Consider the following 16660-nt stretch of genomic DNA (forward strand, 5'->3'; position numbering starts at 1 on the left):
AAAAGGAGGCAGAAAATGCAAAACGAGTTTTAAGGTAGGACAAATGGTTACTTTTCTGAGGCAGCCCGCCGTGGCTGCAGGCTTTCAGTTGTGTCATTGAATGGTTACTTTTCTGAGGCAGCCCGCCGTGGCTGCCTTCAGGCTTATTTATTATAGCCCATTTAGTTAAAATAGTTGATATAAAATGTTTATAGTTATAGTTATGTGATGGTTGTCCTGATTTAGACTGGTGTTTTGTTTTTTTTTTTGGGGGGGGGGTTGCACGATGTTGCACCCGGGTCCAGATTAGGGCAGAACCGGCCCTGGCTACATTTCAGGTGTCGTTTGTTTTATGTATGTATGTAGTTGCATAGATGTGTACTTGGTCTTCCAATATGGCACCTAACAAAATCTCGCGGCGCGGTGACGTCATGCGGTAGCCCTCTATAGGGCCTGACTAGCCTTTGGTAACACACTAAACGAATTCTCTTTCATTTTTGGCACTTTTTCTGTTTGTGTAGATGGGAAGACATACTGAGAATCCAAATCGCCAACATTTGAAATAATAATTGTTTTGAATTATTTCTTGTCTTATTTAATGAAGGTTGTAATAGAATTAGCCTACATTTGGCTTAAGCTGGATGAGACAGAGACATAATTTTATAGCCATTTGTTAAACAGCTGACAGGGAACGTAATTAACCGTTCCGGGAACGAAATTTTTTTGTTCTAACCGGTTTGGGAACGTCTATTTAATGGTGGAACCCAAAACCGGAAACATTAAAATTCCGTTTCTGTTCGGAATGAACCAATAGGAAAAAAATTCTGGTTCAAAGCCCTGGAAATAACGCATGCCCTGTCACAGCAAACACAGAATTTAGGATAATGATGTCAGACCTCCTCATATCCTTGACTTGCAAGTGACGTCAAAGCAAAATAAAAACCCGGATGCTGACCATGTTGGTGGATATAGAAATGTGGGGTCTTTGTTTTTCCACTGCTTTAAGCATTCTTTTAGCTATTCTATAACTTTGTGCTGTATATGTTTGTGGTCACAACAGTACCCGTGACCGTGGCACGTTCCGATTGTTTTAGAATTTTGTCCGTGATTCGGAAAGAGGGCAAGGAAACTCTGAGGCTTAGTACGGAGAGGAGACAAGCACGGCTGACCAACATCGGCAGGGCTGATTGAACACAGGCTAAAACCAAAACAGCTCGTGTTTGCAGTAATCATTTTATTTCGAGTGAGATTCAAAAACTTTCTCAATATTATCATGGAAGAATTTTATTTCGTGTTGCTAGAATTTTGCTGAAAAATGAGCATTCTCTTGTTGTGGTTCACTCAGTCGTTGTTATAATTTTAACACGTGTTACTATTTCTCGTCTAGGAGCACCAGCAAAATTATATGATGAGAAACAATCCAGACTGGGCGCCCACTCAGAAAACGGGCTATGTTTCATCCAAGGTCAGACTTGATTCTTCGGCAGTCAAAACAGATAGCACATGATATCTGGGTACTCAATGGTCGGTAGAAGCATTTTGTCTTCAGAAAAGTCTGACTTTTTAAATAATATGAGTCAAAACCACATATATCTGTCTACTCTTTGTATCGACTCTTCGTTCAACTGTTCAAATCATGGTAATACTGAGTAAATTCAGCATTGTTTACAGACCCGCTTTCAGTGGCTGCCATCCTAGTTGCTTTGTATAACCACCATCACGGCGGATGCTAATTCCTTGCCACATTTTGATCACGTGGTTGCAAGTCGTCTATTACAGGAACGCGCAAGGGGGAAAAAGTTAATACCTTCAGTGCAATACAAGCAACTGGTTGTATAGAAATTAGTTGGAACACATACATGCAGCATGTCTGAACCAAGTGAAGTTGTTAATTGACTAATACAGATGTTAGTGAAGCCCATCAAGCATTATACAATCAATTAGAACACATTTGCTTTATTTCAGGAGCATATGTGATGATGGTTATATTATCAAGCAATTTAACAAGAAATATTATTTTTATTATTAAATTCAATAATTCCCCAAGAGTCATGCCATGCAGAAATAATCTTTTGAATAATGTTTCTTTTTAACTTCTTACTCTAATATTAAGGAACAAGTAGCATCCGATGAACGAATGAACAAACATATGGAGGTTTGTCTACTTTATTACTCCAAACCACACCTTGGCATTCTTCAAATACTGCAGTAAGGAAATTCCTATACTGCTGCAGACCTACTTGAATACCGTCTGAACCGTTGCAGTGTGTCCCTTTTTTATATGCCTGCATTTCTGCATGGCTATTTTTATGTCTTAATTTATGGATGTTAGCTTGCTTTCTCTCATCAGTTATATTAACATGAATCAACTGGGTTTCACAAAATCCCACAAAATTTAATTTCATTAAATGTGTGTATAATCAAAACTAAATGTCTTAAATGTGGCAGCCTTATCCATAGATAAAATCCAGTTGTAAAAATACAGACTTTCTTGTGTAAATGCCATTGATAAATCTAATCATATCCGGCTCGATAAATAAGGCCCATTGTTGTCTCTTTTCAGAACCTTGAATGCTTGGGCCGAGTTTACTTCTCAGTCCGAGATGAGCTGTAAATAAGGCTATGCTTGCCATTACCTATACTTGATATATCAGACAGAAACCAACAACTCCCCCTTGGTCGCTCAGACCCACAGGGCTATGGCCAATGTTGTGCATAACTGCTATTCCAGCACCGTGTTGAATCTAGCAGTATTCCTACATAGCTAGAGGCTGCTATATCTTAGTCCTCAACCTTTTTTTGTCTCAGTCTTAATTCATGTAGAATCTTGCATGTTTGAGGTTCAGTAAATATTCTCCCTGACAGTGGATTAATGTTGTTAGATTTTATAATCTTGTTGCATTTCATGTTCATTTTCTGGTATTTTTTCTTTCACTTCTCCAGAAGTAAAGGACACTCTGCTGCAGGTGTTTTCCTGCTCCACATGGCCTCATTCCTATGCATCTCAAATTGACCTCGACAAACACATCCAGAGATGCCATTATGAAGAATATGTGAGACTTCGGGAATCAAGAGAGATTAAATATGAACTTCAAATCCCCTCCAAATGCTCCAGTAGTGAGCCCACATCAACTGATACTCTCAGTTCTGACACATCTTATAATGATATACAGAAAGGAATTCACCACTGCTCAGACGGTGTAAAAAGTTTTGGTCATCAGAATGCACTCAAGACAAACCAGCGCCTTCACACAGGAGGAAATCCACATTACTGCTCTCAGTGTGGAAAGAGTTTTACTCGTCGGAGTCATCTCCAAAAACACCAGCGTATTCACACAGGAGAGAAGCTGTATCACTGCTCACAGTGTGGAAAAAATTTTACTCATCAGAGTAATCTCCGAAGACACCAGCGCGTTCACACAGAAGAGAAGCCGTATCATTGCTCACAGTGTGGAAAGAGTTTTGCTCATCGGAGTGATCTCCAAAAACACCAGCGCATTCACACAGGAGAGAAGCCACATCACTGCTCACAGTGTGGAAAGAGTTTTACTCGTCAGAGTAATCTCCAAAAACACCAGCGCATTCACACAGGAGAGAAGCCACATCACTGCTCACAGTGTGGAAAGAGTTTTACTCATCAGAGTAATCTCCAAAAACACCAGCGGATTCATACAGGAGAGAAGCCGTATCACTGCTCACAGTGTGGAAAGAGTTTTACTCAGCAGAGTCATCTTCAGCAACACCAGCGCATTCACACAGGAGAGAAGCCGTATCGCTGCTCTCAGTGTGGAAAGAGTTTTACTCGTCAGAGTGATCTCCAAAAACACCAGCGCATTCACACAGGAGAGAAGCCGTATCACTGCTCACAGTGTGGAAAGAGTTTTACTCGTCAGAGTAGTCTCCAAAAACACCACCGCATTCACACAGGAGAGAAGCCGTATCACTGCTCACAGTGTGGAAAGAGTTTTACTCATCAGAGTAGTCTCCAAACACACCAGCGCATTCACACAGGAGAGAAGCCGTATCACTGCTCACAGTGTGGAAAGAGTTTTCCTCATCAGAGTGATCTCCAAAAACATCAGCGCATTCATACAGGAGAGAAGCCGTATCACTGCTCACAGTGTGGAAAGAGTTTTGCTCGTCATAGTTGTCTCCAAACACACCAGCGCATTCATACAGGAGAGAAGCCGTATCACTGCTCACAGTGTGGAAAGAGTTTTACTCAGCAGAGTCATCTCCAGAAACACCAGCGCATTCACACAGGAAAGAAGCCGTACCACTGCTCACAGTGTGGAAAGACATTTACTTATTCTATTACATTTAAGACCCACCAGTGCATCAAGTTAGAGACATTGCATGATTTAAAGTTGTCAGATTAAATATGGTTATTAGTTATTAACCTGAAAATGACCTGTACTTTGAACTTTGTTTGTTATATGACCATTTTTAAAAATATGTAACCTTAAAGATGCTTAAAATAAGTGTTTTGTTTTTCTTTTGATCTTAAGTAGTCATTAATTACCACCGTACACGTAATGATTTAACTGCGACACTGTTTTCATTGTAGTACTGCAGTATGAGACTAATTGTTAATGGAATTATTACTAATCAGGAATTTAATGTACTATGTTTAACAGGAATGTGGATCAAACCAATTGAGTATGTAGCATTTAAATGAAGCTATATTTATCAGCCTCACCTAACTGGTTGAGGAAAAGGTGCAAGTTATTTATAATGATGATCTCAGCAATATACAAAAACCTGAACAAAAATTCAATCTGTTTGTAGTTCTTTATCCTAACATATGTCTCAAAAGAAATGTCTCCCCAGTCGATTTAGCTAATTTTTTTTTTTTACAGACCCATGGTCTATTTTCTAAATTCCTTTGTGAATTTGCACATTTCATCTAAAAACCTGGTTGTTTCTTTAGACAAATTATTAAATTCTCCAACAATTCATTGACATTTTGATAACCTGGAAGACCCTCTGAGAACAGCATCCGTGTTCATTCTCAATTCAGTAGAAGTTAATCAGAATGTTCTAGGACCCACTCATAATGGTGTTCGCACTCCTCAATCTAATACTGGCGTTCATATTTTATATAGAAAATGTCGTCACACTTCCACAGTCTGAAGCTCCCTTAGATCATTATCTCCTCTCATTTGAAACATGACTACAATATAACATATAAACAATAATATATGCACCTTGCCACACCATTGCATCAAGAGTACATTCACATCATCTACTGCACAAGGTTGGATCAGTAGTCTCCCAGAATTATCAACGCTGATTGGATCACCGTCAGACCCCACAGAACCTGATCGGCCAACTGTAGCTTTGTAACAGAGGAAAGTTCCTCTGAGGTGGAAGTTGTCAGTGCGCAGGTGCCAGTAATGGTGGCCATAAGATTTTTAGCTCTGGTCTTATTTTTATTTAATTTGAGCCTGGGTGGTATACAAAGATTTCATATACCAGCTGTATCTCATCTCATCTCATTATCTCTAGCCGCTATATCCTTCTACAGGGTCGCAGGCAAGCTGGAGCCTATCCCAGCTGACTACGGGCGAAAGGCGGGGTACACCCTGGACAAGTCGCCAGGTCATCACAGGGCTGACACATAGACACAGACAACCATTCACACTCACATTCACACCTACGGTCAATTTAGAGTCACCAGTTAACCTAACCTGCATGTTTTTGGACTGTGGGGGAAACCGGAGCACCCGGAGGAAACCCACACGGACACGGGGAGAACATGCAAACTCCACACAGAAAGGCCCTCGCCGGCCCCGGGGCTCGAACCCAGGACCTTCTTGCTGTGAGGCGACAGCGCTAACCACTACACCACCGTGCCGCCCCAGCTGTATCTATGCTCAGCTATTATAGAGTTGTTGGAGTAGATTTTTGTGGAAAGAATGTGTTGGTGATGGAATTTTATAGTCCAAATGTGAAAGTGGTAAGACGCCTTTCCCGACCAAGTTTGAGATGTCAAATGATATCCGTATGGACGAAGCATGGTATTCTAATCATCGCACCCAAGGAACATCACATTTGTATGGATGTGGAAGTTAATCCAGGCCCCAAAAGTGAAACCAGTACATGGATGGAGAAAAGTATTGAGAACGGCAAACTGATTTTAAATATCCGAAAAGGGACTTTGTCGGACTCAGAAAATCGGTAAAATTGAAACCTGCCCCAGCTGTTGACCACAATCTCAAAATGTTCAGTCTGTTCAGATATCAAGGTTCCTGAAGAGGCAATAAGCATTATGAGATTCAGACGAATTTTACCAATAACTTGGCCATATCATTTGAAAACAAGCCTATTCCTGTGTCGCAAAGCATCGGCAGGATAATTCCCCGCTAATTCGCTAGAGGTGTATCTCTGACGAACTTGATACAAATCACACAGCAGGTGTCTGCTATTGCGTGAACATTAAATACAGATTTTGCTGTGCCAGAATTTTTTATTTACAAACGTTTGCAGTCTCGGCAAAACTAAAAATAGTGTTAAGTGGTTATAGCATTCAAAGCCGATTTGAATAAGAATGATCTTGATGTATGCATAATATTGGGGAGACACCTCAAACCGGATATGCCGCATAGTCAACATGACAAGCTATAAGATATATTTACATGGGAGAGAAATTGGTTTGAGCTGGATTATAGGAGTAAAAGTGAAATCCCCATTTATGTGTGACTTAACCTGGATGTTATTGATGTCTATAGATCTAAACTTGATGAACTGGTATGTTTGACTTTAAGATTACCTGTGGGACATCAGTTGGTAGTTTGTGGTGTTCATCATCTGCCTGAATACAACGATAAAGAATCTGACTTTATGACCGATATAACTGAACTTGTGGACAGTGTCTTAGATTCCCATCCTGACACGGTTTTTATTTGCGGTGATGATGTGAACAAGATGGAGATTAACCAACTGCAACAATTATCTGGATGGAATGCACTTGTTGACTTTCCAAAAAGAGGAAATTTGTGTTTACATAATGTGTTGACTAATCACAAACACCTTTTTGGAAAATGCTCTCCTTTGAATATGCTAATTAAGACTGATCATTCTGAGGTTATTTTGCCAGTGAGGTACAAGCTTAAACCTACTCGCTGTCAAGTTTTGATTCGGGATTGCCGTGAACTTCACAAGATCCCTTTTTATCAAGCTCTTGAGAATGAAAATTGGGACCAAATTTTGCCTGCTAATGATCTGGATCAAGTGGTTGAAAAACTGGAAGCCATTATTTTGGGACATTTGGAAAGCTGTATGCTTTAGCGATCGATGTCTGTCCTCACAGGATCAATACTGGATGTCTCCCTTGGTTAAATTTATACTCAAAACCATAAATAGAATTTCAACTTCTAATTTGGAAGTTCAGCATTTGAAAAACCGTATTTCCCATCTTATAAATGAGAACAGAAGCACTTGCTCGCATCTCCAATAAGTAACCATAAGTGGTGGAAGGAAGTTGAGTCACGATTGCAGAGACATATCCCCGCTGCCAGTATTGGCCTGGATAATGAGAGATTAGTCCAGTTAAATGGCTACTTTGGAACTCTATGTACCGATGACACCTAAAGTTGTGGTCAGAAGTTTACATACAGTGATATGAATGTCATCTTGGATATGAATGTCATGGCAATATTTGGGCTTTCTGTAATTTCTTTGAACTGTTCTTTTTTGTGCCAGAATGATTGTACAACATACATCTTTAAAAAAAATTTCGAATTTGGTGCACAAGTTAAAATTTTCTTTGGGTTTTCTGAAATCAACACAGGGTCAAAATTATACATACATGGTCAAAAATGTACATACGCTCATTTAGATTATTGATTCAGAGGTGCTGAAACTTCCAAAATGTCTTTTATCTTGCCAAGGCCGAGGTCTCTTAACTTCCTGTTGGTGATCATGATTGATTACAGCTGGTAGCTTCTCTGTGCCTTCACAAAAAGGGTTTGTTTACAGCACTCATTGGATTGACCAACACAGAGTAAATTGGGAAAGTCCAAAGAGCTCATTGCAGATCTGAGAAAGAGGATCGCAGATATACACAACTCTGGAATGTCTCTTGGAGCCATTTCTAAACAACTGCAAATTCTAAGATCAGTTCAAACAATTGTATTCAAGTTATTGTGAGGTGTAGTCACTTTGCCAAGCCACTTTGCTTCAATAAATCCCAAACTGTCACCCTCAACTGAAAGGAAAGTGGTTTGGATGGTCAGGAACAACCTGGAAACCACCATGGCACAGCCCTGCCATGAACTGGAAGCTGATGGATCACTGTCTACAGTTCAGATCACCATTTTTTTCCGAAAGAAATCCTGAGAGACCAAGGCACTACATTTATGTCACACACACTGCGTGAACTGTATGGGTTATTGGGAATTAAGTCTATCCACACCAGTGTCTATCACCCACGAACAGATGGCTTAGTGGAAAGGTTTAATCAAACACTCAAAAACTTAATTCGGAAATTTGTAAGTGAGGATGCACGTAATTGGGAAATGGCTCAAGTCCCTGTTATTTGCAGCACGTGAGGTCCCACAAGCCTCCACAGGTTTCTCACTGTTTGAGTTATTATATGGGCGTAAGCCGTGTGGCATTTTAGACATACTACGAGAAAATTGGGAGGAGGGACCTTTGCCTAGAAAAAATGAAATTCAATACGTTCTCGACCTGCACACAAAACTCCACACCCTCATGCACTTAACCCAGGAGAATTTACGGCAGGCACAAGAATGTAAAATCCGGCCGTATGACGGGCACGCGCCTTAGAGATTTCACACCGGGAGACAAAGTGCTCATATTATTGCCCACGTCAGCCTCCAAATTAATCGCCAAGTGGCAAGGGCCCTTCGAGGTCACACAGTCAGTTGGGGACGTCGACTATGAGGTGAGGTGAACGGATCGGGGTGGGGCACTGCAAATTTACCACCTCAACCTTTTAAAACATTGGGACGAGGGGGTCCCTGTGGTATTGGCATTGGTAGTTCCAGAGAAGGCAGAGCTGGGGCCGGAGGTAAAAAAAAAAAAAAAAGTAACATCTTGAACCACTCCGGTCCCTTGTGGGGACCACCTCTCACGGGCACAACTCACGAAGGTAGCCAAGTTGCAGAAGGAATTTTCTGACGTGTTCTCACTCCTTCCCGGCCGCACCCACCTCATAGAACACCACATTGAGACGCCCCCAGGGGTGGTGGCGCGTAGCCGCCCTTACTGCTTGCCCAAACACAAAAAAAAATGGTGGTTTGGGATGAACTCATGGCCATGCTCGAAATGGGGATGATCATCCTAGAAGGTGGAGGGCAAGGAGCGTCCCATGCTGTACATCAGCTGCTAGCTCTCATTGCATGAAAGCAAGTACAGCACTATTGAAAAGGAGTGCCTGGCCATCAAGTGGGTGGTCCTTGCCCCCTAATACTACCTTCTGGGGCGCCCTCTCACCCTCTGTTCGGACCACATGCCCTTCCAGTGGCTCCACTGCATGAAGGATCTCAACACATGGATCACTCGTTGGTATCTCGCCCTCCAGCCGTTAAAGGTTGAGGTGGTCCACAGACCAGGGGTGCAGATGGTGGTGGCGGACTTCCTGTCCCATCGGGGGGGGAGTCCACTGCAGGCTGGACGGCTCCCCAGCCTGAGTCGGGCGGTGGGGGTATGTGGCAGCGGGGGCGTGGCCGAACATCAGTTTGTGAATGGAGGGCGGGGTCTGGGAAGGTGAGTGGCCAGGTTATTACACCTGGTGTCAATGTGTGTGTGTGTGTTTGTTGCAGGGATGGTCAAGCATAAAAGAAGGGGGAGAGCAGAGAAGGGGTCTCTCCCTGACCCGAATATGTATGTGTGTGGGGGGGGCATGTGTGACTGTGAGCGAGTAAAGCTGAAAAGCAAAGAAAATAAAGGAAAATAAAGCATGTGTGTGAAATCAACTCCCACCTGCCATGGTTCTGTACTCCACCCACATTAGGATACTGTTACACCTGGCTTATTCGTTGCTTCCACCAAGGTTCGTTCTTCTCAGTCCTCTAGCTTGACAGTACTTACAATATAGTACTGTATGTTTACGGCTTTTCTTATGTTTGCCCTTTCATTCTCTTTCCATTATGTTAATGTGTCTTGTTACTGTGTCAGTATCCTGGCTCATTTGTCACTTCTAACAAGTTTTGTTCTCAGTCCTCTTGCTTTCCTTAAGCCATCAATTTTTGGCTATGTGGTTTTCCGCAGCCCTAATTACTTAATTTATTTCAGTGACTGAAGCCATTTTAATATGACAAAGGACGGCATTTATTTGTAATGGAAGCCAATCTTGTTCTGTCAGTTTTTCGGAAGGGTTTTAGTCCTCCAAAGATCATTGTGGCAGCGGGGGCGTGGTCAAGCGCCGGTCTGTGACAGGAGGGCGGAGTCAGGGAAGGTAAGTGGCAGAATCACTACACCTGAGAGCAATTAACCTGTGTTTGTGTGTCTTCCCAGTGACCGCGCTCTATTTGAGGAGGGAGAGCGAGAGCGGAAGGAGCTCATCCCTGAACCAGACGCCGGTTGTGTGTGTGTCTGTGCTAGAGCGATTATTGTTAGACTGAAAAGTGTGACAATAAAGCCAAGTGATAAACCTGATCTCTGTCCTGCCGTCCTCTGTGCTCCACCCACACATAGGGAACGCTACAACCATATTCTTTCGCGATGTCCAATATTCTGTTTAGTGTCTCCAGGTACTCTCCCTCAAGTGTATGACCTTCTAAAATGCTAATGTTGAACATCCTCAGTTTCCTCTATTCCATTTTCTTGTCTGTCTACTCTTCTATTTTCTGGGTCCTCAATAGCTATGGCTTGCCGATCTTCATCCTCATTGTTGTGGACACCCACCTTCAATGTCAAGACTCGTCTTCTGATTGATTCTAAATCCAGCTCTGTCAATCAACCATTGTTGACAATTGCCCTTCTTTGATCACACAACCTTTGCTCAGACACAGCAAAGATTTCCCTTTCCTTCCATAATACATGAAATCTTCTCTTGTATCCTTGAACAGGATTTCCCTAATCATCCAATGATTTATTCATGTAAAAACTGCAACGTTAAGCTCTTTAGTCCACTTCTTCCTCCTTTCCACAGTAGCTTGATGATGACCAGGCCTACCCTGCTTTACAGTAGGAAACTTGCCGGGCAAGAGACCTTCACTGTTTGCAATTCTGGCCTCATTCATGCCATTATCCAATAAATGTTGGTTAAACATTTCACCCATGGGGCGGCACGGTGGTGTAGTGGTTAGCGCTGTCGCCTCACAGCAAGAAGGTCCGGGTTCGAGCCCCGTGGCCGGCAAGGGCCTTTCTGTGCGGAGTTTGCATATTCTCCCCGTGTCCATGTGGGTTTCCTCCGGGTGCTCCGGTTTCCCCCACAGTCCAAAGACATGCAGGTTAGGTTAACTGGTGACTCTAAATTGACCATAGGTGTGAATGTGAGTGTGAATGGTTGTCTGTGTCTATGTGTCAGCCCTGTGATGACCTGGCGACTTGTCCAGGGTGTACCCCGCCTTTTGCCCGTAGTCAGCTGGGATAGGCTCCAGCTTGCCTGCGACCCTGTAGAACAGGATAAAGCGGCTAGAGATAATGAGATGACATGAGATTTCACCCATGGGGGGTGGCGCTAGTGAGCAGACAATGTGGTAGGTTGTGCTTTCGACAAGCTCTGCTAAAATCCTGTTCAAAATAGTTTTTTAGGCACTTTATACCCAAACAAACATTGCTTTAAGTATAAATTTTGTCATTTATAGTTTTCATTAGTTTTATTTTAACACGGTTGCGTCAATGGCCAACAATTTACGAAAGTTTAAGTTTACCGGAAGAACTTCCGCTACTGGGCCCAAAGGCTCGAGCTCGAGCATTACATCCAGCGGGAGCAGCAACAGTTCTGCTCAGCAGCAACCGGGCGTACATAAGGAGGTAGCAAACTTGAAAGTTGAAATCCTCACTTCTCTAAAAAACGTCATTGCAACTCTGCTTAGATCGGAGATGAAAACTGTGCTGGCTGAGCAACTTGAGATCATAAAATCCAAACTACAAGCAGTAAAATCAGAGGTTGCAAACAACACTGCAACAATCCGCTCTGTTGTGGAAACTAAAGCAACCATATCGGACATGGAACGTGGGTTATCAACATGCTCATGGCTTTGCTGCAAAACAAGGTGGGCAAGCTCTAGATGGAGGTAACCAATTGTGGCAGCGGGGCCGTGGTCAAGCATCGGTCTGTGACCGGAGAGCGGAGTCAGGGAAGGTAAGTGGCAGAATCACTACACCTGAGGGGGGGAAGAGACAGACACAGAAGGGAAAAATGGGAGGGCACCGCGGGTGTGATGGGCCGGCTGGGGTGGGGTCGGCCCCCGTCTCCGTGGTGGGGGAACGGGGTGAGGACGAGACACAGGAGGAGAGGGGGAAAGAGAGATAGAGGAGAAGGAAGAAGAGGATGTCCGCTGTCCTGCCGTCGGAACAGCTGCAAAATGGTCCTCCGCCAGCTCGATGGCCTGATCCAGCGACGCCGGGCGGTGGCACTGGACCCACTCCGCGGTCCCCTCTGGTAGGCGGGCGATGAACTGCTCCAGTACCACCTGATCGATGATTCCCTCGGCGTCGCGGTTGTCGGCCCTCAACCACTGCCAGCAGGCGTCCCGGAGCTGCTGGCCAAACGCGAATGGCTGGCCGACTTCCACCAGGCGCAGAGCGCAGAAGCGCTGTTGCTGCTGTTCGGGGGTGCGCCCCACCCGTTGGAGGACGGTCCGGTGAAGGTCCGCGTCGACCAGCCGATGGTCGGCGGGGAACTGTAGCACGGCCAGCTGCCCCTCGCCCGTTAGCAGGGGGAGGAGGCGAGCCGCGCGCTGTTCCACCGGCCAGCCCGAGGCCTCTGCTGCCTGCTCGAAGAGCGTGAGGAAGGCCTCGGGGTCATCATGTGGGCCCATCTTAATTAGGATGAGGGGAGAAGGGCCTGCGGCAGTGGAGGTGGTGGACCCCACTGACGCGAGGAGGTGCCGGAACGCCTGTCGATCTTCCTGCTGCGCCAACACCAGGGCCTCGAACCAGTGCTCTTGCTCCTTCCAGAGGGCGACTAGCGCCTGGTGCTGGCTCTGCTGGGCCGTGGCAAGGGCGTGGACCAGGTCTGCAAAGGGGGAGGACTCCATGGGGCTGTTCTTTTCCTGTGCTCCGTTCCCTGGTTTCGGCACCACTGTGGCAGTTCGTATGAGTGGGAGGAGCACAGAAAGACGGCAGGCCAGAATTAAGTTCAAAAGCTCTTTTTATTTTCAGCTTTTCAGCTTGAACACTCTCCCAGCCATGCACGCACACACACAATTCTTCTGGTTGGGGAGAGAGCTCTCCCTCTGCTCTCGCTCTCTCTTTTTAAATAGGGCACGGTCACTGGGGAAGACACACAAACACACGTTAATAGACCTCAGGTGTAGTGATTCTGCCACTTACCTTCCCTGACTCCGCCCTCCGGTCACAGACCGATGCTTGACCACGCCCCCGCTGCCACACCAATCTACAATAAAAATGTCTTGACATGGAGGGAAGATTGAGACGCTGTAACATCTGTATATTAAATGTTCCTGAAACACTGGGCTCAAGCACTCCAACCAATGTTTTGAGATTCCTGAAAGAAGTTTTAGGCATGGACAAAGATGTCCTGGTTGACAGATCACACAGAGGTCCCTAGGCAAGGAGACCAGATGGTAAACCCCGCGTCATAGTGGTGAAATTACATTATTTTCAGGACTGTGTCGAGGTTCTTCGTCGTGCCCGGGAGTCCGGTCCTCTTTGTTTCAAAGAAACCGCCATCTCCATATTCCCGGATTTCCCTCCCACTGTTGTACAAGCTAGGTCTGCTTTTAGCGAAGTCAGGCGACTACTCCGTGGACGGATTGGTGTTCGATATGGCCTTTCTTACTCTGCACGTCCCTGTGTCACGCACAATGGAACTGAGAGACAATTTCAAAGCCCAAAAGATGCCATGGTTTACGTGAGAACCAGAATCCTGCAGGACACACCAAAAGGTTAATTATGTTTTAAGTAAGAGATAACTTTGAATTGAGGTATGTTAATGCAGTGCAGTGAGTAGACAGTGTAGGTTGCACTGTTTATAAATGTTATAAATGCCGCCTATTTACTTTATTGTTCATGTAAAAAAGTAAGATATGTGGACAGCACCCATCTAGCTACTGATTGTTTTTTTTCTCCCCTTACTATGCTTACAATTACAGCTGTGTAAATGTTTAATTTTGGTTATAATACATCATTTTTATGAATAATACTGTAAAAGTCAGAGTGGGTGGGTGGAGCACAGAAGTACGGCAGGCCAGAACTGAGTTCCAAAACTCTTTTATTTTAGCTTTTCAGCTTTAACTTTTCACACTCTCCCAGTCGCACACACAAGTCTTCTGGTGCGGGAGAGAGCTCCCTTCCTCTTCCCCCTCTCTCTCCTTATATAGGGCGTGGTTGCTGGGAAGACACATAAACACAGGTTAATTCACATCAGGTGTAGTGATTCTGCCACTTACCTTCCCTGACTCTGCCCTCCGGTCACAGATCGACCCTTGACCACGCTCCCACTGCCACATACCCCCACCGCCCAACTCAGGCCGGGCAGCCGTCCGGCCCGTAGCCGACTCCACCACCCCCCCCACCCCCCCCGACAGGAGAGAAAGTACGCCACGACCATCTGCGCCCCCGGCCTGTGGACCACCTTAAAGTTAAAGGGTTGGAGTGCCAGATACCAACGGGTGATCCGCGCGTTGGCATCCTTCATGCGGTGGAGCCACTGGAGGGGTGCGTGGTCCGAACAGAGGGTGAAAGGGCATCCCAGCAGGTAGTGATGGAGGGCAAGGACCGCCCACTTGATGGCCAGGCATTCCTTCTCTATGGTGCTGTAGCGCCCCTCACGCACTGACATCTTCCGACTAATGTAGAGCACTGGGCAATCCTCCCCCTCCACCTCCTGGGACAAAACAGCCCCCAGCCCTCTGTCCGACGCATCCGTCTGCAATATAAAAGGGAGAGAAAAGTCAGGGGAGTGTAACAGTGGCCCCCCACACAGTGCAGCCTTTACCTCAGAAAAAGCCCGCTGGCATTGCTCCGTCCACTGGACCGGATCTGGTGCCCCCTTTTTAGTGAGATCAGTCAGCGGGCTGGTGACGTCCGAATAATTAGGTATAAACCTACGATAATAGCCAGCCAGCCAGCCCCAGGAACTGTCTCACCCCCTTTTTGGTCTTGGGCCTCAGGCAGGCCGCAATCGCTGCAGTCTTGTTAATTTGGGGACGCACCTGCCCATTGCCCAAGTGGAAGCCCAGATACCATACTTCCACCCGCCCAATCGCACACTTCTTTGGGTTGGCTGTGAGACCCGCCCGCCTCAGCGATCTAAGGACAGCCCTCAGGTGTTGTAGGTGCCGCAGCCAGTCATTACTATAAATAATGATGTCGTCAAGGTACGCGGCAGCATAGGTGGCATGGGGGCGGAGGACCCTATCTATCAGCTGCTGAAACAGCGGGCGCCCCAAACAGCCCTTAAGGAAGTGTGACAAATTGGTGTAAGCCGAATGATGTAGAAAAGGCCGTTTTTTCACAGGATAATGGAGTCAACGGGATCTGCCAATAACCCTTTGTCAAATCCAGTGTCGAGTAAAAGCGAGCCGTGCCTAGTCGATCGAGCAACTCATCAATATGAGGCATTGGGTACGCGTCGAACTTAGACACCGCGTTGACTCTTCTATAGTCTACACAGAACCGGACCGACCCGTTGGCCTTGGGTACCAAGACCACCGGGCTGCTCCAGTCACTGTGGGACTCCTCGACGATGCCCATTTCGAGCATGGCCTCGAGTTCTTCCCAAACCACTTTTTTCTTGTGTTTGGGTAGCCTGTAAGGGCGGCTACGCACTACCACCCCCGGGGGCGTCTCAATGTGGTGCTCTATGAGGGCAGTGCGGCCGGGCAGGGGCGAGAACACGTCCGAAAATTCGGTCTGCAACTGGGCAACCTTCGCGAGTTGTGTCGGGGAGAGGTGGTCTCCACAGGGGACCGGAGAGGTACGCGATGCCAATACTCCCTCTTGAACCTCGGGCCCCACCAACGCCATGGGGACCTCCTTGTTCCAGAGTTTGAGTAGATTGAGGTGGTAAATCTGTAGTGCCCCACCCCTGTCCGTTCGCCTCACCTCACCTCACCTCATAGTTGACGTCCCCGACTCGCCGTGTGACCTCAAAGGGTCCTTGCCACTTGGCGATTAATTTGGTGCTCGATGTGGGCAACAGTATGAGTACTTTATCTCCCGGTGTGAACTCCCTAAGGCGCGTACCCTTGTCATACAGGCGGGTTTGCCATTCTTGGGCCTGCCGCAAATTCTCCTGGGTTAGGTGCGTGAGTGTGTGGAGTTTTGCGCACAGGTCAATAACGTATTGAATTTCATTTTTACTTGGTGAAGGTCCGTCCTCCCAATTTTCTCGCAGCACGTCTAAAATGCCACGCGGCTTATGCCCATATAACAATTCGAACGGGCAGAACCCAGTGGAGGCTTGCAGGACCTCTCGCACTGCAAACAACAAGGGTTCGAGCCATTTATCCCAATTACATGCGTCCTTGCTTATGAATTTCTTAATTATAATTTTGAGGGTGCGATTGAATCGTTCGAC

The 16660-nt window shown here is 45.8% G+C and overlaps 1 protein-coding gene across 1 annotated transcript in view; it reads left to right on the forward strand.

Moving 5' to 3' along the window:
* Positions 1 to 16660, forward strand: part of LOC132894117 (zinc finger protein 271-like) — a 269182-nt gene that overhangs the window by 138003 nt on the left and 114519 nt on the right. Inside the window, exon 10 of the mRNA XM_060933443.1 lies at positions 3201 to 4282. Within this exon, the coding sequence (XP_060789426.1) occupies positions 3201 to 4282 (1082 nt within the window). The remainder of the gene's footprint in view (positions 1 to 3200; positions 4283 to 16660) is intronic.

This window comes from Neoarius graeffei, chromosome 11, assembly GCF_027579695.1.
Source record: "Neoarius graeffei isolate fNeoGra1 chromosome 11, fNeoGra1.pri, whole genome shotgun sequence".
Classification (NCBI taxonomy): domain Eukaryota; kingdom Metazoa; phylum Chordata; class Actinopteri; order Siluriformes; family Ariidae; genus Neoarius; species Neoarius graeffei.